Here is a 22,831-nt window from a genome sequence, read left to right as displayed (position 1 = left end):
GCACCATGTGGCCAGCCCATTAGGGTCCCAAGGGAAGTCCAGGCTCCACGGAAGGACAGAAGGCACAGCATGAGCCTCATCTTGAGCTCCAGTGTGTTTCACCTTTGTCCTGAATGTCCCTGGTACCAAGGCCTAGGCTGAGCCCCAGGGGGAGCAGAGAGGGAAGGGTTAATCCAGAGCGACCTGTCAATCTGATGGAAGAATGGGACAGAGTCCCAGGACTCAAACAGACTGAGATATAAGAGTGATGAAATAGAACCCCATCTGGATGCCAGAGGAGCAGGAAGGGGCTGTTTCTAAGGGAAGAGAAGAATTGAAGGCAACTTAAGTTGGAGAAAAGGAAACTGGGTTAGATTGAAGAAAGATGCCCCTGAGCTTATGTGGAATCAGGTTCTAAAATCGAGTTCTTAATTTCAGAAAGGAAGAGTCTTCCTTGGCCTTTCTTGACCTGTTGCTGATAGTCCGTCACATTTTGATCCAGAATCGGACTCCAGGGCAGCAAACGTCCTGACCACAGGTTCCTTGATTGGACGAATGATCCTCTTCTGCTATTAAAAACACAAAACAGGACAAAACATAAAACCCAAACAAACCAAAAACCCCCCAAAACAAAACAACAGCAACAAAAACAACCCAAAAACCTCAGGAAAGACCATCTGCCTAAATCTTTCCTGTGCCATCTCCCCAGCCCACCTTCTTCCCACTATCCTAGCTAGTAGCTCCCCAACTCTTGTTCTAGAAATGCTTTTCTTGAGAAAGCTTTTAGCTGTGGCCCCAAATCACCTGCCAGCACTTGTGACCAGAGCTCTCACTGGCTTTATCTGTTACTGTGTCTGGTCTCCCAGACTGAGAAATCCCTGCAAATGGACCAGAAGTTTCTGCCCTTGGAACTTCCAGTGCAGGCCAGAGCCAGCTTCATCCAGAGGCCTGGGCAAGCAGCAGGGGACAGGCTAAGGATGATTCTCTGGAATATTCTTGACCCTGTTCATGTCCTTCTGAAGCAGAACCCGCCTGGACATCTGCTGCCCTGTTACCACGGTCCCTCCCCTACCCAGAGAGGCCAGACCTACTGAAAGCTTCCACTGGAGATCTTGGCAGTGATAGCCCCAGTGACTGCAGGGCAGCAAGGGGAGATAAAGTAGCCAAATTACTATAATGCAGGAGGCAAGCAAAGCAAATGCAGGGTTCTGGGCCATTTTATAGGGGATTCATGGGGAGTTCAGGGAGGAAGAGACAAAAATCTCAGAGGGGAGATGGTAATTTCCTAAATGGAGAACCAAGAGGCCCCATGTGGCCTAAAAGATGTTCCGACCTACAAATTAAGCGGACTCTGGAGGCCCGCGCTCCGGCTATTCAGGGGCCGGGCGGGGAAGGAAAGCCCGGCCGCTCGGCGCCGTCTCCTGTCTCCCGCACCGCCCAGCAGCCTGTGACCTTGACATCCGAGCCATGAGCCGCCAGCTGCACCTCTTCCCCGGCAGGGAGCGCCTGGCCTTCAGCGGCCATCATTTCGGGCCGGGTCAGCAGCTCCGCCTCGTTCCGGGCCGGCGTCAAGGGCGCGGCCGCCTTCGGCAGCAGGGGCCTCTTCAATCCCGGGGGCGGCCGGCGCCTGGCCCTGGGCACCGCGGTCGGGCGGGCTCCGTGCTGGGTCCCTGCTCGGTCACCGGCGGCGGCCGCCTGGGCGGCTTCGTGGGCACCGTCTTCGGCAGCGCCGGGCTGGGGCCCGCGTGTCTGTCCGTGTGCCCGCCCGGCGGCATCCCTCAGGTCGCCGTCAATAAGAGCCTCCTGGCCCCCCTCAACGTGGAGCTGGACCCCGACATCCAGAAGGTGCGCGCCCAGGAGCGGGAGCAGATCAAGGTGCTGAACAAGTTCACCTCCTTCATCGACAAGGTGGGTCCTGGTCTGCCTGTCCCTGCCTTGGTGACCAATGTACTCTGCCACTGACACTGGCGTGGAAACTTGGGTGAGTTAGTTACCCTCTCTGAGCTTCCCTTTCCTCTCTGTAAAATGGGCACAAGAGTAGCTCTAACCCCATAGGGTTGTAATGAGGATGAATCAGATGTTTCTATGGTGCTTAGAACTGGGCCTGGCACACACACCCCATAAAGGGGAACTTCACTCCTTCTTTGCAGGAAAAGACCCTGGGAAGGGAGGGGGTGTGTCAGGGGCAGGAGATGTGTAGAATGGGCCCTCTGAGGACTCTCAATGTCAGACGGAGAGACAGAGACGCAATTCCAGGATGGGGGGTGTCCCAGGATAGGATGCTTGGTGGATGGGAAAGACTTGGAAGGTAGGAAGTGGGATAAGGGTGTAAGCCAGGAAGGTTTCTAGAGGAGGTGAGAGGAAAGGGCCAGAGCATTGAAGGGTGGGGCTGAGGGGAGAAGATTTGGAAGGAGGGCATGCCAAATTATGTATGCACGTTGTGCAGGTGTGTGTGTGCCCAGAAATTGGGGCAACACGGAAGATGGCTCTGGAGATTCATAGGCAGTGACCCCAGTGAATGGGAGCAGACAAAGAATGGGCTTCTTTTGTCTCCGTCTGGAAAGGTCTAGACCATGAGAAACAGGGGACATAATACTAATAATAGCTGACGTTCCTCAGTGCCTGGTGTTGTCCCAAGTGGTTCTTATTTATCAACGCACCATTCATGATTCGATGAACATTCTGCCTTGCAGATGAAGAACTAAGACAGAGGGAGGCTAAGAAATGTGCCCAGGTTAATAGACAGACAACAGTAGCCTGTGTCCCTCACCACTGTAACAGTAACAGGAGTGAGGTAGTTGGAGGAGAGAGGGCAGGAGTGGAAGAAACAGCTGAGGAGATTGGTGAGAAGAGGAATGCTGGTGAGTAGCAGATGGCCTGAAGTTATTTAGTACAAAAATGTGAAATCTTCTGTCAAGTAAGAAGGAAACTTGTAAAGATGTGATAATCTGCTTCGAAAACCAAAGAAACAAATCGAGAGCAATTTAGGCTGCACAAAAGGAAGAACATGCGAACCACCAGAGTGACTTTCCAGTGCCATTCCCCAGTCACTGTTTCTCCCTGCTTCTCATTTCCCTTCACTCCAAAAACACCAGCATTTATAGCAAAAGAAGCTGCCTCAATCCATGGTAAGTCATGGTGGCAGATGATAGCATTGTTTACGCCCACTTCCTGATTTCGTTTAAGACTGGATCTTATTCCTTGTCTTACAGACAAGACGGGCATGTACTCCTGGCTGAATCCACTCTCTGATGAATCTTGCTCTTTCCTGACCCCCGCTCCAGGATGATGACATCTGACTTCTGGGGCCCTGTCCCCACTCTTGAGAGGCAAGAGCATTGGAGTGGGGGATTTGGGGCTATGACCACCTTTGGGTTCCAGGTGCGGATCCTGGAGCAGCAGAACCAGGTGCTGGGGACCAAGTGGGAGCTGCTGCAGCAGCTGGACCCGAACAACTGCAGGAACAACCTGGAGCCCATCCTCGAGGGCTGCACCAGCAACCTGCGCAAGCAGCTGGAGACGCTGTCCGGGGACCGGGTGAGGCTGGACTTGGGGCTGAGGAACGTGCAGGCTTTGGTGGAGGACTACAGAAAGAGGTGAGCGGAGAGGCAGAGAAACACCACCGGAGGGTCTTGATTACAGATGAGGTTGTGATTTGGAGCCAGCATTTTTGCCTTCTTGGATGCTTTGCTGATACCATTGCTACTTCCTTTCCCATTCGGGAGGGAGAGAGATCCAGACAGGATGAGACTTAGGAAGAGAAAAGATCTACCCAAAATGGCGCTCCAAGTTGCCTAGGAAATGGTGTGCTCAATTTTTAACATTGGAAATGAAGGAATGGGGGGGGGGAAGAGAATTGTCTCAAAACCAGATGGACAGCCCAAATGGCTTTGTAGGTCTTCCTGAGTGAGGTTTCCCATGGGAGTTCCCAGGACATGAGACATCCTTCCAATCCCAGAACCAATCTTAAAGCTAAGCAAAAATGAGTTTCTAAAAGTTTTTTTTTTCATGATGAGGCATCTCCATGCTGCTGAGTCCCACCATTAAAGAGAACAGTTGAGGGTGTGCTTGGAACCAAAGGTTGTTTCTCCCTCCAAGGTGAGCCAGTGAGGAGAGAGTGATGCATCTAGGCTCAGTGTAACCTGATATTTTGGTGGTTTACTTCCAGGTGCCGGGATTTCTAGGGATAGACGATTTCTTCCATAATGGGCTGGAGACGGTCAGAACTGAGCTCTTTTTCTTGGTCCACATTCGATCTGCCTGTCCATCTCTATTCTGAAGTCCCCCAAAGCAGGACTCTGGCCTGAGCCCAGTATGGAGACCCTGAGGAAGGAGGTGATGTGGTCCCGGACTTCTGAAAGCACACAGATTGTGGGGACAGGCTTAAAGAACACCTCCAGAGAGCTCCCACTTTTTATATGTGTGCACATACTCAAACACAATTTCCAAAACTTTAGCTCATTCAATTTATAGAAAACATCCACCATCTAGCTTAATTGGAAAAGCTAGCTTTCATTGTCAAACCAGAGAAGTAAGAGTTGCTTTATCAGAAAAAGTCTGGCTTCATATCTAAATTCAAATAAAAGTACAAACATGCACTTTGGGGACTGTTTTAAAATCCTCTCAGCAATACACTAAGGATGACATCTTGTACAGTAGGTTATTGAAAACATTAAAGATTAAAGTGATATAGATTTAACATAATTAATACATCTATATATGTTCTAAAACAGGATAAATCAATGTGTAATTTGTCATGGTTTAGCTTTTAATTATGCATGGTAACGTATTTTTAAAATTATAAGTTATTTATAAAGTCAGCAGTAATATAAAATACATTTTTTTCTTTGTAAATGTTGTATGTGTGTATTGAACGCTGGTGTTTGGTTTCTAGGAGTAAATAATGAAAAGTTATTTCTAATGTATGAATGTCATTAATTTTGATAGCCATTATGATCAAACTTTTTCTATGTATTTTATGAAACAGAAGGATATAAACTGCTAAAAGCTAACTGGTCTACAATCAGCATATACTTTTATTGCTGTTAATAGGATGAATATGATGTGATAATGTAAGATAATATGAGATGAAACTGATTGTAATAGAAACAACTATTTCATAGCATAATTTGATGGAAAGAAGTTTTCAATTATCTTTTGAATAACACCCATAGAATCTGAGATAAATCATTTAAACTATTTTCTGTGTTTTACCCAGTGTAACTAGAAAAATCTGGCAGTCTCAGAAAATGTTCCACTGTTTAAATGTTTTAAATAACCCATTTCACCAACCTGTACTTCTTCAGGCATCCAACAAAGCTTTTTATTTTTCTTGGCATCCAGTGACATGCCTTAGGAAGGAGTAAAAAGCAGAAAAGAACTGCTCATGTTAAAGTATATGAAAAAAAAGCCATTTTCTAGCATAAATTATTTCTCTCCAATGCTCTATTTTGTTTGTGGTCACAAAGGTCCTGGAATATGTTCTTTTTTAAAAATTCTTTTATTATTCTTTTTTAACAAATGGCTCCAGGGATAGGGGACAAGGGGAGGGGGAGGAGGGCAAGTGAGACCCCAGCCCCGCAAACCTTCCCCACCTACCCCTTTCCCCTTTATAAATTTACAACCTATATTCAAGCCCCGGGGGTGAGGGGCAAGTAATATGTTCTTCGATAATAGTAAGGGATGGAACAGTGAGGTCTTTAAGTGAAATGATGAATATTCTTACCCTTCCAAGCTACAATATGTGTATTAAGACTATCCCATTCCCATCCAACCACCCTATTTCCAAGACCTTGCTTCACCTGTATAAGAAACAGGCATAATATACAGCACAAAGGTGGGGATAGTGTTTCGATTGGTTCCTGGGAGGTTTTGCACAGGGCTAAGGCATGTATTAAGGTGCCAGCTGGCAGAGCAGGGACGGTGTCTTTCTGTTGTCACAAGGGAGGTGGGACGGCGGAACCTGCCCGAAGCCTCCGCCTCCATCACAGGTGCATTCCCCGGCAGATACATTTTAGGGTAGCCTGCCTGTGAACGAAGGAGCTGGACATTGATTCCTTTAAACCTGTTCTTGTCATATCCCGTTTAGGAAGGTCTGCATGCCCTGGGGGTACATGAAGCCCAGGTTGTGGACCAATGCCCTGCAGCTTCTGGCACAGAGGTGATAGCTAACTGCTCAGTGAGCATTTGCAGAATGGACCTATCCCAATGGTGATGCTGTCTCCTTTCTCTTGCCCCACGCAGGTACGAGGTGGAGATTAACAGACGCCCAGCTGCTGAGAATGAGTTTGTGGTGCTCAAGAAGGTAAGGGGGACAGGGAGGGCTGGAAGAAGCCTAGGGGCTCCCTGAGCACCTGGCACAGTGATGTTTACAGGCTGAGGAAAGGGCCCTTTTGGGTCACTTAGTCCCTAGTACAGAGGCAGCTGGGATTCTAATTTCCCACTCCTCTCTCCAAGTCCCTTGCCTGGGATGTGTGCTGCTCCCAGAACCTGCCAGCTTTAAATCCAGGTGCAGCCGTGGCCCTGCACATTGGTTGGTTTGCTCTCAGGGACTGGGCCTCCCTGTGAAGCATGGGGTGAGGGGAGAGAGCAGGGAACCTGGGGCTCCTTGTGGCAAGAGGGAGGGTAGGGGGAGGCAGCTGGCCCCTCTCTGTGTTTCCCAGGATGCGAACGCTGCCTGCATGAACAAGGTCGAGCTCCAGACCAAGGTGGACTCCTTGACAGATGATATCAAGTCCTTCAAGTGCCTCTATGAAGGGGTAAGGACCCCGCTGACCTCTTTCGTGTGGTCTGCTCCTCTTACGAGTGGCTCTGGCCCTTGGCCTGGATGGTTTCATGGACCAAAGGTTGGCAGAAAGGCCTTTGGACTCAGTGCAGCTGACATTTGCTGAGGCCCTACTATGTGCTGAGCAGTGAGGTAGGCTTTGAGGAGACCATGATGGAGGAGAAACGATTCCTGTCCTCCAGGAATCCACAGTCTGGCAGGGAAAAAGCATGTACGTGAGCTTTGGGAGAGCAGAGGAGGAAAGGGTGAATTCTGCCTGAGCTGTCGGTGAAGGTTCCTGGAGAAAGGTGAGCAAGATTTCCTCGGGCGCCGGGAACGGCACAATGCTCCAGCCTGAAAGAGCAGAACGAGGGGCGATCCGGAGGCCCAAGCTGTGCTAACGCGTGAGGGGCCCAGAGAAGGGGGTCGTCCGTGAGCCCTTAGAGGACACTGAGTGCCATGTAAGGAGTTCAGACTGGTTCCACAGGCGAAGGGTGGCCGTCGGTGCGGAGAATGGAATAGGGTGGGAGCAGTCCTGCGTGTATGATGGAACGGGCAGTCCCACGCTGGCGCTGAAAGCTCCACGTGTTCATCTCACGCCCACAGGCACTGGCACTGCAGGACTCCGCTGAAGGCCGAGCTCAAATGCCGAGGAGGGGCAGGAAGGGGCAGCGGGGGATTTACCAGGGAGGATCAAGAGAAGGGCCCCCCTCATGCGAAGCCTTTAACTAACTCCCCTCCCCTAAGTGTCCTCCAGGAGATCCCTCAGGTCCAGTCCCACATCAGTGACGTGTCCGTCATCCTGTCCATAGACAGCAACCGGGACCTGGACACGGACAGCATCATCACCCAGGTCCGCACCCAGGACGAGCTCATCGCCCTGGAGAGCGAGGGCGAGGCCGAGGCGCTGTACCAGACCAAGCTGAGCTGAGTGCCAGGTGTGCCGTGGCCCAGTGACCACAGCTGCCCCCCTGTCATCATGCGTGCATGCGTGTATGTGTGTGTGTGTGCTTGTGTGTGTGTGTGCATGCGCGTGTATTGGGGCTGGGCAGAGGCTTCCTTAATCTTGGAGTTGGGCTTTTTGGAAATGCCTTCCTGTGGTCCAGAGAGATCAACCACAGTCTTGGCAGGTGTTGGGGGTATGGCTTAGCCCTTCCCCTGCCATGGCCCTTGCTGAGAGCTGAGGCCGCACTAGCCACAACCTCAATGAGATTCTGACACCGTTTCTGTGCATAATCCACTACTTCAGCTTTTCTTCTGTTTCCAACTTTGTCAAAATGAGGACAGGGAATTTAAATTCCATCATGTCTCTCATGTTTGAGTATCCGAGGATCCTGTTGAACTGGGGCCGGGCCTTCCTATCCAGAAGGAAAGGGTTGTCTTTCTCCCCCTCCCTTTCCCCGCTGCCCTCCTTGTCTTGTGCCTGCACCGCTTGGATAATGAGAACGGTACGTGGGTCCCCTCCCCATTCCCGAACACCCTTAAGGGCTGAATTCTCAACTGTCCTGTGCTCCTCGTCTCTCGTCCCCCAACCTCAGATCCAGGAGCTGCAGGTCACAGCGGACCAGCATGGGGATGACCTCAAACTCACCGAGGCTGAGATCTCCCATCTCAACCGATGGATCCAGAGAATCCGATTGGAGATAGGGAACGTAGAGAAGCAGGTGGCTTCTATGAAAGGAGTCAGCTAACAGCACCTATTGGTTTGAGACCAATTTTGGTTTGGTGCAATCGGTACGAGACCAATTATGAAAAAAGGGTAAAACAAGGTCCCTCTTTCGGGAGAGAGCAGTCAGAATCCATATGGAAGGATGAAGCATCCCTCGCTGGGCATCACGCTGCCTAAGTGCTGTAGGGCTCCCAAGGGGCTCTGGCTGAATGAGGACCCGAGTGAGGCTTCCTGCAGGAGGTGGGATTACACTGGGATGGGAGGCAGAAAGGAGAGGGAAAGGGTCTGGTGAAGGAGCCCGCAGGAGCAGTGGATGTGAGGTCGGCATGTGCGTGACCCGTGTGCTGGGATGAGAGGTGCCGTCCCTGAGCGGAAGGTCCATGATGGGTGGGTGGCAGAGAGCAGGACACCCCCGGGTAGGAAGGGGTGGCTTATGGGTGGTCTTCAAAGTTGGGCAATGGAGTTTAGACCCGATGCAGTGGGTGAGAGGGTTTGGAAATTTCACATGAGGAATCCGTGCTGGAGGAAGGAGAGTCAGCAGTGGATTTTAGAAAAGAGTGGGGAAGGAAGACCCTCCCACACTAGACGTGGCCCAGGGCTCTGCTCTGTGTTTGCCCTTCCCTGTGGTTGTGCTGTGGGCACACTACACTGAGTGCTGCCCATAAGAGCGCTCCACGGGGCCACGCTTGTGACTCCAAAGCAAGCAAACCCACGCCACGAGTTTCCCAGAGTTTGTGAAGGTTGGTGCAAGGATTTAAGGTCTTAGCTTCCTGGGCAGGTCAAGTCCCCCATCTCCTTGTCCTCCCCTGCCCTGCACGTGCACGTGCGCGCTCACACACACACACACACACACACACACACACACACACACCCTCCTCGGTGCAGTAGGCTCATGGCGGTGGAAAGAAAAAAGATGGATTAATTAAGAACTTATGGTGTTTTTACTTAATCATGTTCTGCATAAAAGAACGAAAAACACAAGTTGTTTGAAGCTACCTTCAGTACCCAATTACAATATTTATCTGCTTAAATCCTCCATGTTCACGGTTGGGTGAACTTATTACCAGAAAGTGACTTTTTGTAATGAAAAGGCCACCGTGCTTTGGAGGTCAGGGGAGATGTCCTCCTCAGGGAGCTGGCGGGGGTCACCTCAATGCTTGGTCCCCAGGGCGGCTCCTCTTGAGGGCTCCTGCCTTCCTGCCCTTTTGGCTTCTCCACCAAAGAAGCCCACAGTTTCACATGAAGACTCTGCATTCAGTGGCTCCAGAATCCAGGTGCTAATTGTTTCAAAGGAACCAAAATTTCAGGTCCTCTTCTCAACTCACGCTGCATTCACAAGACCCAAGCTTCTGGAGTCCCCTAGGTCCACCTGCAGGATCTCAGTCAGTGAAAACAGAACAGAGGACAGTTTGGTCAAATTCTAGTCTTACGTTTATTGCCATCCCCCTAAATAATAAGGTCTCCACAGACCCAAGGATGGCGGATGCTTTTCCCTGGTTAGGCAGCTGGGTCCTAGGTGTTTCTACTGAGGCTGTGAATCACTCATCTAAAACACCGTGGGTGCTTGCACGGCTGGGGGCCTGCCTGGCAGAGGAGGGTGGTGCCAGCTGGATAACAGTCAGAAATTCCATCTGGCCTCAGGACCAGCTGTTCTCCTTGGGGTGAAGCAAATTTGACTCCAGAAGAAGGGGACACACCAGAAAAAGAAGCCAGATACTTAGATCCCACCAAAGCCTTAGCCCAGTGACCAGAACACACACCCAAGACTAAAGGCTCAAGGATCACCCTCCCTCTGCCCAGCTTTCACGTGGATGCGGCGCTGAGCCCCATCTGCAGTTTGCTTCTGCAAGTAGCACCTAATAGTGAATGTTTGTGAACACGTAAAACCTGTTAGTTATGCAAAAGTATCATTTAAGGCTGTCGCCTGGTAGCATGATTCTCTGTGGAATTTTGGAGGCCAGATTCTCAGTGGGGTAGGTTTATTGGATAGACATTTTATTAATAGGAACTTAATTGGCCCCCAATTTTTTCATAATTTACAGTGTCTCCCAAGACAACCTTTACGCTGTGGGGCAGAATTAAGGCCAGTGACCCAGAGACTTTTCAGGGTTGGCATTAGAATCTTACAGCCAGTGTTACAGACCAGGAGGGAGAGGGTGGGACCATGTGCGCAGGTGGCCGCCTTCTCAGTGCCCTTCCCCTCCTCTCTCCCAAGGTAAGGACACTCCAGGACACTCCACCTTCACATGCCATGGCATGAGCTGGAGTGAACTGTGCCTGGAATTGGGGGGAAGGACAGATTCGCCTCTGATGATGTCCAAAGATGGGGAAACCAGGAGGATCTCAAAGCACTTACTACCAGTCAGGACCAAATGAGGGGAGGTCTTCTGAGCAGGATCTCGGAGCTGCGCTCTGACCCAAAGCATTAAATCCATTTGCCCCTCGGTGCTCCCACCTGGGGCTGGCCGTTGCCCACGCTGAGCAGTGGGGTGACTGTGCCCTGAAGGATGCCCAGGCCAAGCTGGATGAGCTGGAGGCCGCCCTGCTCCAGTCCAAGCAGGAGCTGGCCCGGATGCTGCGAGAGTACCCGGAGCTGGCCCTGGATGAGCACAAAGCTGGCCCTGGACGTGGAGATTGCCGCCTACTGCCAGCTGCTGGAGGGCGAGGAGGGCAGGTGAGGGGTGGATCTCTTTTGTCTGGAGCTCGATCTCTGTGCTTTAGTTAGAAGGTTGAAGGCAAACAGTTTGGTTTTGTTCAGGCCCTACTGAGGTGAAACTCTAAAAAGAATGGTCTTGACATGGTGCAGTAGACTCTGGACAGACCAGAGTTAGACAGCAAGAAGGACTGGGTTGTAAACACCCCAAAGAGGTGATAGGGGAGGATTAGAGAAATTGAGAAAGAGAGCATCCCTGGCCCTTCATGATGCATTCTCAAGGTGGGGGGAGGGGACGAGATGGTCTCCAAGAGTCACCTAGGCTCAAGGTTGCTCTGGCAAAGCCTGAGGCCCAGTGAGGATGTGAGCTCGCTCCTCTGACTTGTCTAAGACCAATGACGTAACTGGCCGGAAGCGGGGGCACAATTATCCCACACATCAGATAATCCCAAAGCCACTTTGATGGAGAGCTTACTCCTTGCAGCAGATTTTCCATTTTAGTTCTCTGTTTTTGAGAGGTCCCACTGGGGTGTTTGGGAAGAGAGGGGGCTGGGATGGGGTGGAAGGTGGCATGTCTGAGAGGAGAGGCTGATTCAGAGAGGTGACTCCTCGGGTCAAAGGGGAGATGGTTTATGGAGGGTTTATCTGCTTTTTTCTCCCTCTTCAGGGTGTCTGGTGAATATCCAAATTCCGTGAGCATCTGTAAGTATCTGCAGGACCTGGTTCTGCCCTTGGTCACCTACCAGAAGTCTTAAGTCCCTCTACTTCCATGACACCAAAGAAAATTCAGAATAACAGAATAACAGAGTGGGTTCAGGGGAGGCTTAGGGGCACAAAAAGGGAGCTGGCTTTAGTAACCAGGAGAAAAATAATATCATGAAATACAAAAGCATTATCTGTAGAGAGATTAAATGATATCCAACAGCATATAATCCCAAAGTCTACTGTAAGAATGATGCTTAATGGCTACATTCCATCGCTTTGAGGCCAGTCCATAATAAAGGCCCTAGATTGAAATAAGGATTGAGGGGAGCCTGAAAGGCTGAATGATTAAAAAAGCAGAAATAACCTCCTCTAGATTTAAAAGCTAGAGAGAGTGCAAGGGTCTACTGTGGGATACTTCCAGCAGCCCCTTTCTTTAGCAGCAGCCTCAGAAGGCCTCCTTGAAGTGCCTTTCTTCATCTGGTCCTACCCAGAGAGAAACTCACTGATAGAGATTACTTGTGCTTATAGTCTGATATTGATAGATGATGCAGACTAATTAGGAGAAGGTCAAACTCATGGGGCCAAGTACATGAAAGATTATCAACGCTGATGAAAATCTCTTAGTAAACTAAAACTACACAATGGAGAATGGGTCTCCACATGAAGCCACCCTAGTGGAGAGAACTAAGGGAGTGGTCAGGGTGCCCCAGGAGGCTCACCGGCCTGGGTCTTCTCTTGCCTGTTGCAGCCGTCGTCAGCAACACCAGCGCTGGGGCAGGAGGGGCTGGCTTCAGCGTGGGCTTTGGCACCTCGAGCAGTTGCAACTGCAAACCCTCGGCGGTGGATGTCAAAACCAAAGGCAGAAGTTGTTTTCAGATTGTCTATACTCTTTTGCATTTCTACCAGTCATGTATGGGATTTCCAGTCTCTCTGCATCCTCAGCAGCATTTGATATTTTTATTTTAGCCATTCTAACAGCTTGTATAATGGTATCTTGTGGCTTTAATTTCCATTTCGCTGATGGCTAATGAACATCTTTTCATGTGCTTATTTGTCACCCATATATTTTCTTTGGTTAAACACTTGTTCAATCCTCTAAAAAAAAAACAAAAACGAAAAACAAAAACCAAAGGCAGCTGTGGCCGTGAGTTCAAGGATCTCCCTGCCAGAAACCTCAGGCAGCAGATGTGCAACCAAAAAGGCCTCGAGACGAAGGGCAAGTGAAGGCTGGCTCTGTGAGCAGAAAGCTGCAGACCCCATCCATCTCCTCCCTGTGTCCTCATCTCCTGCCGCAGGTCCCCTTCCCAAGTCAGGGAATGCTTCCTCCGGAACCACAATCCCAGTCCCATCCCCCCTCCCTGTTGTCCTCAGCAGGGCAATGCTCTGATGCAGGAAGTCCAGCCATGGGCTCTCTCGGTGACCTTCTCCTTGGTCACCTTTCACTGGGTCACTGCCCCAAATGCAGAGATAACACACATACCCAGGATGCTTCCCTGCGACCAGGGGAAAGCCCATCTGTCCCCCTGCCTTTCTGGGCCTTCACAGCCAAGGGGCTCTCATTGTCCTCTGACTGGGATTGTGTCCAGGTCTCTGCTTTCCCCACAATAAACGATTGATATCATTTGATTCTGAGTGTTGAATATGTTGCCTGGGATGTCGACATCTGAGTTGCCCTGAACAGTGTTTCCTGGTCCAGCTCTTTCTTCCTTCTGGGTCCCTGACCTGACACGGATCTTTACCGTCTGGTCCTGGCCAGGTAGGCTTTGGGTGAGAGGTACTCCTTATAAACAGCAGAGATTTGTTACTGATGCGCCTCTGGGCGGGCCTGGGGCTTCCCGTGCACTGGGGCACCTGTTCCACACAATGGCCCTGCCAGATGGGCACAGTCACCACCCCCCCGCCGTTATAAAGAGGCTCAGGCCTCTGTGATCAAGGAACCAAATCGCCCCCCAGACAGGCATTTGAGCTTCCGCGCGGCTTCCTGCTGCACTTCTCAAAAGCTCCCACAGTGTCCCCCCCCCCCCCAGCTGCCTCTTGTTGCCGGAGAGTCACTCCTTCTTTCCTCCTCACTCTCCTGCCAACCCACCCCCAGCCCTGCTTTCCTCTTCTTGCAGCCGATTCTTTTCCACCCTCACATTTGAGGCCAGCACGCCCACCTGCTTATGGATGCATCTGTATCTACAGTGTCCACAGAGCAGTGGCTCACTAGACAGAGCTTTGGTGACCCCGGCACTGTCAGGCACTGGGAACAGTGGAGTCAGCAAACGGGTGCACAGAGCCTGTCCTCAGAGAGCTCGCAGTCTGGTCGGGAGAACAAAAATCAGCAACGAACAAACGCAGGATACGCTGTCAGGCAGTGACGACCGCTGTGAAGAAAAATTAAGTAGAATAAAAGGGTGCCCTTTGAAGCACACGTGTGTTTCCGTTAGTGTTCTCTCAGAAGCAGTTCGCACTGTCGCCTTGAGCAAGGTGCGGAAGGGCAGAGTCCTCCGGGGCGAGGCCACCTTCCAAGGATGAATGCCATTCGAGGGTGACTTTCAGGGTGCCCGTGACCCCTTCTCCTCCCTGTCATTCCCCAGTCTTCACATCCCAGGACCATGGCAAATATGACTTCCAATCTCGATGCCCATGACCCACTTCTTGAAAGCCCACTCATCCTTCGTGGCTCGGCTGAAACCCCACCTCCAATGGACATGCGTTTTCTGGTCCCTCCAGGTAGACTCCATCAAGTCATCAAGCATTAAATGAGAAGGAACATTAGGGCTGGTGGCAGCAACTCCCCTGGTACCCCCACTATAGAGGCCAGCAAATGGAGGCCTGGATGTCTAAGTGCTCTGCCCGTGTTCACAGTGCTGGTGAGCAGTGGGTTGGAGACCGGAGCCCTGCACATCCACAGCAGGGCACAAACCCGTATTACAGTTGTTGCTTTATTTTCCTGGTGGCACGTTAGCTGCGCACATGTCTGTCCCCTCCCCCCACCCCTCACAACCCCGTGTTCTGTTCCGGGGCCCTCAGTCTGTCTCGCGGTTGGCACTCAATGTAACATTTGCCACAGATATGCACGGCTCAGTCTCACCGACCCTCACTGGGGAGAAAGAGCTCATGGAACACACATGTGTCCTGATGATTTGGCATGCAAGTGATGAAACACATTTGTGTTAATAAATTTGTGCTTTACCTGCATCCACGTGTATGCGGTTTATAGAATTTATCAACCAAACTGAGGCACCTTTATTCTGGACACATGCTAAGCTGGATCTGCAGACAGCAGGCATAAGCCAGGACTGTGTCAGGCGCATGCTGTCGTAGGTCTAGTGTCCTGGCTGAGCGTCATATGTCTGGCTTCAAATCCTGGCTCTTCTAATGGCTAGTTGTGAGTGGGTGCAAGATCCTGCCCTTACGAAATAGGGTCGATACAAGCTGGCCTTTACTGAGTGCTTTCTATAGGCCAGGTACTTCTCTCAGCACTTTATGTCTGGCAACGATGAATTCTCCCAACAACCTGATAGGTATAGTTGTTATAAGGTGCGATTCTAATAATGCAGATCTCACTCGTGAAGATGTTGAGACTCAGAAGGGTAAAATAACCCACCCAACGTCACACAGTTAGTAAATGGCAGAGTTGGGAGTTGACCCTCCGTCCAATCCCGGAGTCCATGCTTCCAGGCACGATGCCTCGTTACCTGTCAAAGTTCTCACTGTAGAGAAGAGTTGAGAATATGAAAAGGGATAATGGAAGTAATACAGTGCCTGGAATATAGTTTGCAGCCAATAGATGTTAGTTGTTATTATAATAATTATTATTAATGCATGTTCTTTGGGCCTTTTGTGTTTGCCAGCTGTGCACTGGTTCATGAGCAGTCAATCCACAGCAGAACTGTGCCCGGAGACCTGGCTCAGGTGGGTTAAATGCAGGGCCAGGGCGAGCACTGGGTCTCTTCACTGACAAACGGTCCCGTTCAGTCACCAACTGCTAATTTGCAAGCAGGAAGAGTAACTCCTCGGTGCCAGTATTTTGTGCATACACTGCCCTCTGCCATCAGCCCCAGGTACTGCACCTTCCAGCCCTGTGCCTCTGGAGGAAAGATTCTTCCCTAAAACGGAGAGGGTGTGGGATGATCTTGGACAGGCTCTGTGCCCACCGTGGAGCTGCCAGCTGGAGGAGATGCTGTTTCGCTCCCTGGCGTGACCAGGCTGGCCCAGCCTCCCTGTTGCCCAGGCCCTGGCTTCTGTCTCCCCTCCCTCTCCTGTCCCATCTCTCCGCTCACAGGATTCGGGGGTAGGAACTGTGGTAGTGCTGGCGTTGCCGCAGCCCGAACCTCTTTCAGGACCTTCAGACAGCTCTTCCTTGACAGGCACCTGAAAATCTTGGTGCTGGTCAGGAAGTCCTGGGAGTGAGAGCCCCCGTCCCTCAGCAATACTGTCCTCTAGCCTCACCTGCACGGTAGCTAAGCTCCTGCCCTGGCTGCAAGGGGGACCCTCTGAGATCTCAATACCACACCCCGCCCCTGCCCCAGTGCAGTAGATGATCCGGGCATGGAGGCACTGGCGAGACACAGCCAAGGGGCTACAGAGGAAGGAAGGGATCAGAGCTGAACACAGACAGCCTGGGAAGGCTTCCTGTAGGAGGTGAAGGGGACATGACTTGTTGGAGACCGGGAGTGTCTTAAGACGTTTTAGGTCTCGTCTGGCAGCTGCTCTGAGGTTTGAGCTGCCCTTTGCCAGCTGCCTCTATTTCCCGCCCAGGACCTCCACCACTCCTGCCATCTCAGGACGACCGCCACTTGTAGGACTAACCCTCTGCTTATGGCACCATCCCTCAGCCCTTAGACTCACATTCGGCAAGTGCTGCACAGATGAGAGAGACGCTGAGGGTCTCTCCTCTCCTGCAGACCAATTTCCACCGCCCTGGCCCTCCCGCCCTGCTTGGTGCACTTCCACACCACACGCCTTTGTATATTCGGTCCCTCTTCGAGGCTCATCACCTGAATCCCTCCTTCTTAACTTCCAATCCATCCATCCCCAGGAGGGCTCTAAGGGAGTCCAGATCCTTCTGGCTGGAACTCCAGATGCAGCACCAAGTTCTAGATTAAAGCTGCTCCCCACTCAGCGGAACTGAAAGAACCATAGCTCGGTGGCTCCAGGCTGGAGTGTGTCTGTGAGGACACACACTTTGCAGTCAGCCAGTCGAGAGTTTGTTTCTTTTGCCACTTATCATTGCCACTTGGGCAACTCAGTCTCCCGGCTCCTCTGTTTCTTCATGTGTAAAACGGGAAAAATAATAAGAGTATTGACTTTGTAGGATTGGTATGAGGATGAAATGAATTAAAATGTACTCAGCAGGCCCTCAACCAGTGATCACTCCTTGTCTACACCCAAGGCATGACCGTCAGGATCACTTCCAGCTGGATTCCAATCCCAGGCCGGCAGCTCTTCCCCCTTTCTCCTCTGCCCTCCTGGCCCACGTCCATTTCCAGAAGGTTTCTGTCCCATGGCTGCTGGTCCCTCGCAGCCCTTTCCTTGGCTCTCTGTTATGACATGCATCCCCACCCTTGCTCCACGCTGCCCCTCTTTTCCCTTTCCCTTAACTGGGAGCCAGTGTGCCCCGGCCCTCTGTGTTCCCTGGCTCACATTGCAGACCACTTGCATCCTGGCAGCTGTCGCTCTCCTTCACTCTCTGATTTGCAGGCTCTTTTCACAACCAGCTTCCTGAACCCACAACTGCGTGTCACACCTTGTAGCCCAGACATAACGTCCCACTTGCTTCAATGGGTGTGGCCCAAGACACTGGGGAGATGGGGGCTTGATCTCGAGGCCTCCTTCTCTACAAAGGGGAGTGGACGGAACTCTCTGAAGGGGCTCGGCCGTGGTCTCAGCTCCAGATGGAGGAGCTCACCGGCTGACCCCAGCCTCAGGTGCCAGCGTTGAGTGTCACCTCAGCACCACCTGCCTGAGCCCCTAAGTCCGTGGCAGGCTTGCATCCTGGAGGGTGGAGCTTAGGTCCCTCTGCCCAGCGGTGAAGAGGTTCCCTGTAGCCAGCAGGTAACTCATCCCTTCCACCCAGGCTGGGGCTGGATGGAAATGCCTGTCATGTATCCACTGGGGGCGCAGGCCAAGCCCCTGTCTCCAGCCCCCGGGCTCATTCTCCTCCCTCTCTACGCTTTGGCTCCTCCCCTTAGGACCAACCCCTTCCTCCCCACTGCCCAGGGAGCTAGAAAATCTCCCTTTTCCTAAAACACCCATTCCTTATTTCTTATACTTCTTTCTGGACTTCCTGCTTTTAGATTTTTTGCCTCCCGGTTCCTACTTTGCCTGTGGTCATCCAGGTCCCTTGGTGCTACTGCCCTGCTGGGTGTTCCTCCCCTTCTCCTGTCCCTCTCCTAACTCCTGTCCCTAGGACCCCGCAGGCTCAGTTATAACATGGACACAGGGAAGGGGGGATGGCTATTCCCCTCACACCTGAGGCAGGTGTCCCCAGCCCACCACTCCGGCTTCTCCCTATTGGATGCGATATGGATGGGCTGTTCTGTCCCGTTTGAGGACTTGTCATTAGGATGACTGGCTTAATTACATCCTGCCTCACAAAGCCCGCTTGTTTGTTTTGGAAATGGGCAAAGGAAGAGGCAGATCAAGCATCAGACTTCACAGCCACCATCAAAAGATTAAGGCATTGCCCCCGGCCTCCCTGTTCTCTTTCAAAAGAAGAGTCATGCAACAAAGGGGCTTGGGGGTCAGAAAATACGATGCAAACTTCTTCCAGAAGGGGCTGGGGTTAGCGGGGTGGTCTGAGGTGAGGAGATGGATGGAATAATAGAAGCATGGGGGCTGGTGGTATTTTGAAAAGAGCAAATGAAAGCCAATGTGTCCTTCCCAGAGCAAGACGGCTCTTGTCTCCACATACCTCTGTGCATTTGAGCTGAGGAAAGCTTTGCGGATGACTAGGCAGGGGGTGGGGTGGAGTTTTAAAGAGCCCAGAGCGCTTTTCTTTCTAAAAAGAGGAGAGACAGAGAACTAAAGCGTGCTTGATCTCCACTGCAGGGCTGGGGGTCTAGCCAGCCGTGAAAGCCTTAGGAGCCAGAGTAGGAGGAGAGAGAAAGAATCAAGAATGAGGAGTTTAGTGAGGCATATCCACGAGGTGTTGAAGGCTAAGGATACTCAGGCTGCGTACATTGAAAACTAGTCTGCAGATCCCTAAGCCAGAGGGCAGTGGCGCCGGGCAGAGTTCCTAGTGGATGGAGCCCAGAGTGGGCAGAGGCGGGTGGCGGGGGTCCATCACTTTCTTTCAGGAGCTCAGAGAGGAAAAAACCCAGGGGACTGGAAGTCAGAGCGCAGGCCTGGAGAAGTAGGTGACAGCACGGGGATGGGGGTGGGGGAAGCCAGGAGACCCTGATGACCCTCGCCCTGGGAGCAGGGAGAATTCTGGCCAGAGGCTCCCACTCACCTGTATAACACCAGCCTATCCTTGAGATTCCGGCAGGCACCAGGGCTGTCCTGAGGGCTGTGCGGGCTGTGCCCGGCACTAGGGCCCGGCGAGGGGGTGAGTGGGGGCTGAAATCCAGCTCTGCACTCCAGTGAAGGGCTGCATCTGCACAGAAGAAGAACTGGCACAAAGGCGCCTTAAGGTCCCTGCAGCCACTTGGCTAAACTGCTCTGACATTTGTCTCCTGACCTGGACCACAGCAGAGGGAAGGAAGGAGATGCTGGTGCTGAGGAGAGGATGTAGGGAAGGTCTGAGACTCAGAGATAGGGTTTGTGGAGAGACGGTAGAAAGTTCTATGAGACCAGCTGTGATAAGGAAGCTGCCGCCAGGTTTCAGGTCACCGAACATCCTCTGCTAAGTTTTAATAAACAGAAGCTTACTGCACAATGTCTTCTACCCTAATGGTCACCAAGAAGTGGGAATTTTGACCACGCTGACTGCCTGTCTGGGTTTTCACTCAATACAGTGTCTTATAACAGGACTTGAATAAATGAGAGTGGAATTGAATTTAAATTGATGCCATCCAGCTACCTGTTTTCTTAATAATCTAGGGAATTCATGTTGACAAGTGTGTGTTGGGTGCAGGGGACAAAGGACCAGTAAGGATGGAGAGAGGCCAGTGAACTGCCTGCGCATGTAAGTTTCACAGACTTGGAGAGTTATAACTTCAGTGACCCCCATAAACTACTAGAGAATTTGGTACTCTCTACTCTGTGATATGGTGGGTGATGATAAAGTGATCAACTGTCCAGATTTTCCAGAACTGTCCAGGTTGTGGCATGGAAAGTCCCATGTCTTACTTGGAAAACCCCTCAGTCCCAGGCAATCCGGGATAGTTGGCCACCCTACAAAATAGTCTTTAGCTGCTTCAGTCATCTTGCTTGGGGTGCTTGCCCTCGTCTTTTGTGCCCAGCATTGCCCCTTTCCCTTTTTGCAATCACAGAACTTTCTGCTTCAGTCTCGGAACATCCTGTCCCATCCACCGTGTCCCCAGCCCTGTGTCTAGGGCCCAGATTGCAACTGTGAGCTCGACCCAAGCTTTCAGTCCCATCTGCTGTTGGACTTGATACCCTAGGACGCAGGGAATTTCATGTCAGGAATGTGAAGGGTGTTGGGAGGGGGCGTGGGGAGAGAGGGAGAAAAGCAGAAGAACTCTCTTGCTTGAGTTAGCTAACTTTGGACGAGAATGGAAAAACAGGCTCCTTTCAAACTGGTTCAGACAGGCTGAGAGGATTCGGTTTGTGCACTGAGCTCATTTTCTTTTTTTTTTTTTTTTGAACAACTTGTCCAGAGAAGAACTGGGGATTTAATGATTTTGACTAGTTCTGTGACTGTCCAGCACCCTATGCTGCATCTTTGTAAGTGGCGTGCTGCCTCGCTGTAAATACCGGGGTGAGGCTTGTTGGGAGATAGTTTGCCCGTGGGAACTCCAGGAGGAAATCTGCCAAAAGTCAAGGTCAGCCCCTTGAAATCCTGCCAGTCCCAGGCCACTTTATAACTGTTCCCCGGGGGTAGATCCTGTGTCAAGGCCAAACACTCGATTTTCTACCTGCCTTGCTACCCCACCACTGCTGGGCTATGAAGGGACCACTTAAACAATTGAGAGGGGAGCTTGCTCTCAACACGTGGACCAGGAGGCTGACTTGAGCCCTGCGAAATATCACTGGGCATCCCAGGAGAATCGTCCCGGCGCCTACGCCGTGTTAACCTAGGGGCAACTAGTCAACACCACCCGAGCCCAACTGTTGACACCGAGGGACCAAAGGACTGCTGCCAACCACCTGTCAGGACAACAACTCACTTTTGGCCCTGAGCTCATTTTCAAAGGGAAAGCAGAGAACTCAGTTTCGTGTCCTTTCCATTCTTAGGTGCTGTGGTTTGCCCCCAAGTCTTATTACCCTTCAAGCTTCCTTCAAGAATCCTTCAAGCTTCAGGCTTCTTTTTCTTTCATTAATTACCTTCTACAGAATGCTGACTTCCTTGACTGTGTCCAGGAATAGTCAAAAGGCCAATGGACTAGAGGAAAAAGACCTTTGGTATCCATTCTCAAACCAAGCAGCCATGACTTCGATAAGGTCCATTTGGGACTATTGGTGGCACTGCCTTCTATTCCCCTCCAATGTGGTGTGCTCTGCAGAGCAGGACTCTTACCCTCCAGGAGCAGCTTTAACCAAGATGGTGGGAGATTATGGTGCACATGGGCTCAGCTCCCTCAAGGCTCCCTGGGCTACCAGTCTCCCCGATGGGTCTCCTTCTGCAACCCAGAGCCTGTTTGTCAATCGGAAGCACAGGCTCTGTGAAGTTTCTTCCCCAGAGGACCCTTACATGATTCCACACTGTTTTCAGGGAGAAGGGAAGTGTCTTGGCCTGCTCTGTCATCTTTCTCTCATCAACCTCTGCTTCCCAAGTCAAACCTTCCCCTGCAGCCCTCCTGGGCTACTCACTGCCTCTGGGATGCACTGTTGCATCTGTCCAGTCTGGCCCACCTTCCCATTCCCAACCCCCGCCCCAGAAAGCCCAATGTATTTTATTCTGATTTTTTTAAAAAAAGCAGAATTTCAATAATGGCTTGTCTGAGTCGCTCATTTAAACATATGGAATTAAACTATAGCAATAACAACAGCAAAACAACTTTCACGTGCTTATATTTTGTCTCCTGTTCAATTTCAATCTCTTGGAAAGAAGGAGAGGGTCTTAGATGTTTCTCGTTCGATGTCTAGCATAGAGCAATTCACATAGTAGCACTCAAATTTCTACTTATTGAATGAACCAATCTCTTCAAGCCTTGGGACACACATTAGTCCAGTGAACTCAAAGACTGGGGTGTGGAGTGTGGTGACTAATTAGAGAGTAGCCAGCACGGTGAAGATTGGGACTGTCAGAGATCCTACTGTGTAGCAAAGGCAATTCCCTGCAGTTAAATTGCCTGGGAGGGTAGCTGTGCTTGGCCACGCTCACAACACTATTACGAGGAAATTCCCCTCTGCCTCTTCCTTTTCCTTCTATGTTATAACCACCACCACCACGGCCATCACCATCCTCACCATCAATTGACTCTCAATTGCCCAGCCCCCAGCGCAGGGCTAGACCTACACCCCAGCTCCTCAACAAGACCGGGTAACAGGGAGATGGGTTCTCTGGGGAGGAAGCCTGGGGTTTTGCGAGGAGCCCTCTCTGGACAAACCCGGCCATTTCCCCTGCGCTTTACTGATAGATAAGCAAGAAAGAGGCAGCCCTGGAAAAATAAAGCTAGAAGATCTCTGAAGGGGGTCACTCTCCACGTCCCTAATTATGAGCACAGATAAACGCCCGATTAGACCCCTCGAGTCTGCAAGGACAGCATATTCCACTCGCTATCAGAACTGCTTTGTTGCTGCAAAGGGCTTGGAGATGTCTGTTCCCCAAACTGTCCACAGCCCCAGGCCCTTCAGCAGGAGGAGAGGAGATAGAGGAGAGACGCCCTTTTCTGGTGTCCAGGGACGGACAGGAAGAAAGGAAGCCGTGCTCCGGGTGCCCCATCGAGTGTTCTCTATCTGTTGGTGACTGCATTTCTCCAGCTCTGCCAACTCCATCTTTGCCACC

At 51.3% G+C, this 22,831-nt stretch overlaps 1 protein-coding gene across 1 annotated transcript; it reads left to right on the top strand.

Moving 5' to 3' along the window:
- Positions 1 to 1,446: 1,446 nt before the first annotated feature.
- On the top strand, positions 1,447 to 16,167 carry LOC137775808 (keratin, type II cytoskeletal 72-like). Its single transcript, XM_068561955.1, is given in 13 exon segments — positions 1,447 to 1,502; positions 1,504 to 1,622; positions 1,625 to 1,887; positions 3,361 to 3,575; positions 6,223 to 6,283; positions 6,642 to 6,737; positions 7,500 to 7,673; positions 8,281 to 8,405; positions 10,857 to 11,013; positions 11,015 to 11,085; positions 11,732 to 11,766; positions 12,518 to 12,634; positions 16,040 to 16,167. Coding segments are annotated over 13 exon segments (1,617 nt in total).
- Positions 16,168 to 22,831: the final 6,664 nt, after the last annotated feature.

This window comes from Eschrichtius robustus, chromosome 13 (genome assembly GCF_028021215.1).
Source record: "Eschrichtius robustus isolate mEscRob2 chromosome 13, mEscRob2.pri, whole genome shotgun sequence".
NCBI classification, from domain to species: domain Eukaryota; kingdom Metazoa; phylum Chordata; class Mammalia; order Artiodactyla; family Eschrichtiidae; genus Eschrichtius; species Eschrichtius robustus.
Note: the sequence above shows the minus strand (reverse complement) of the source record. Positions and strands in the feature narration are given on the sequence as shown.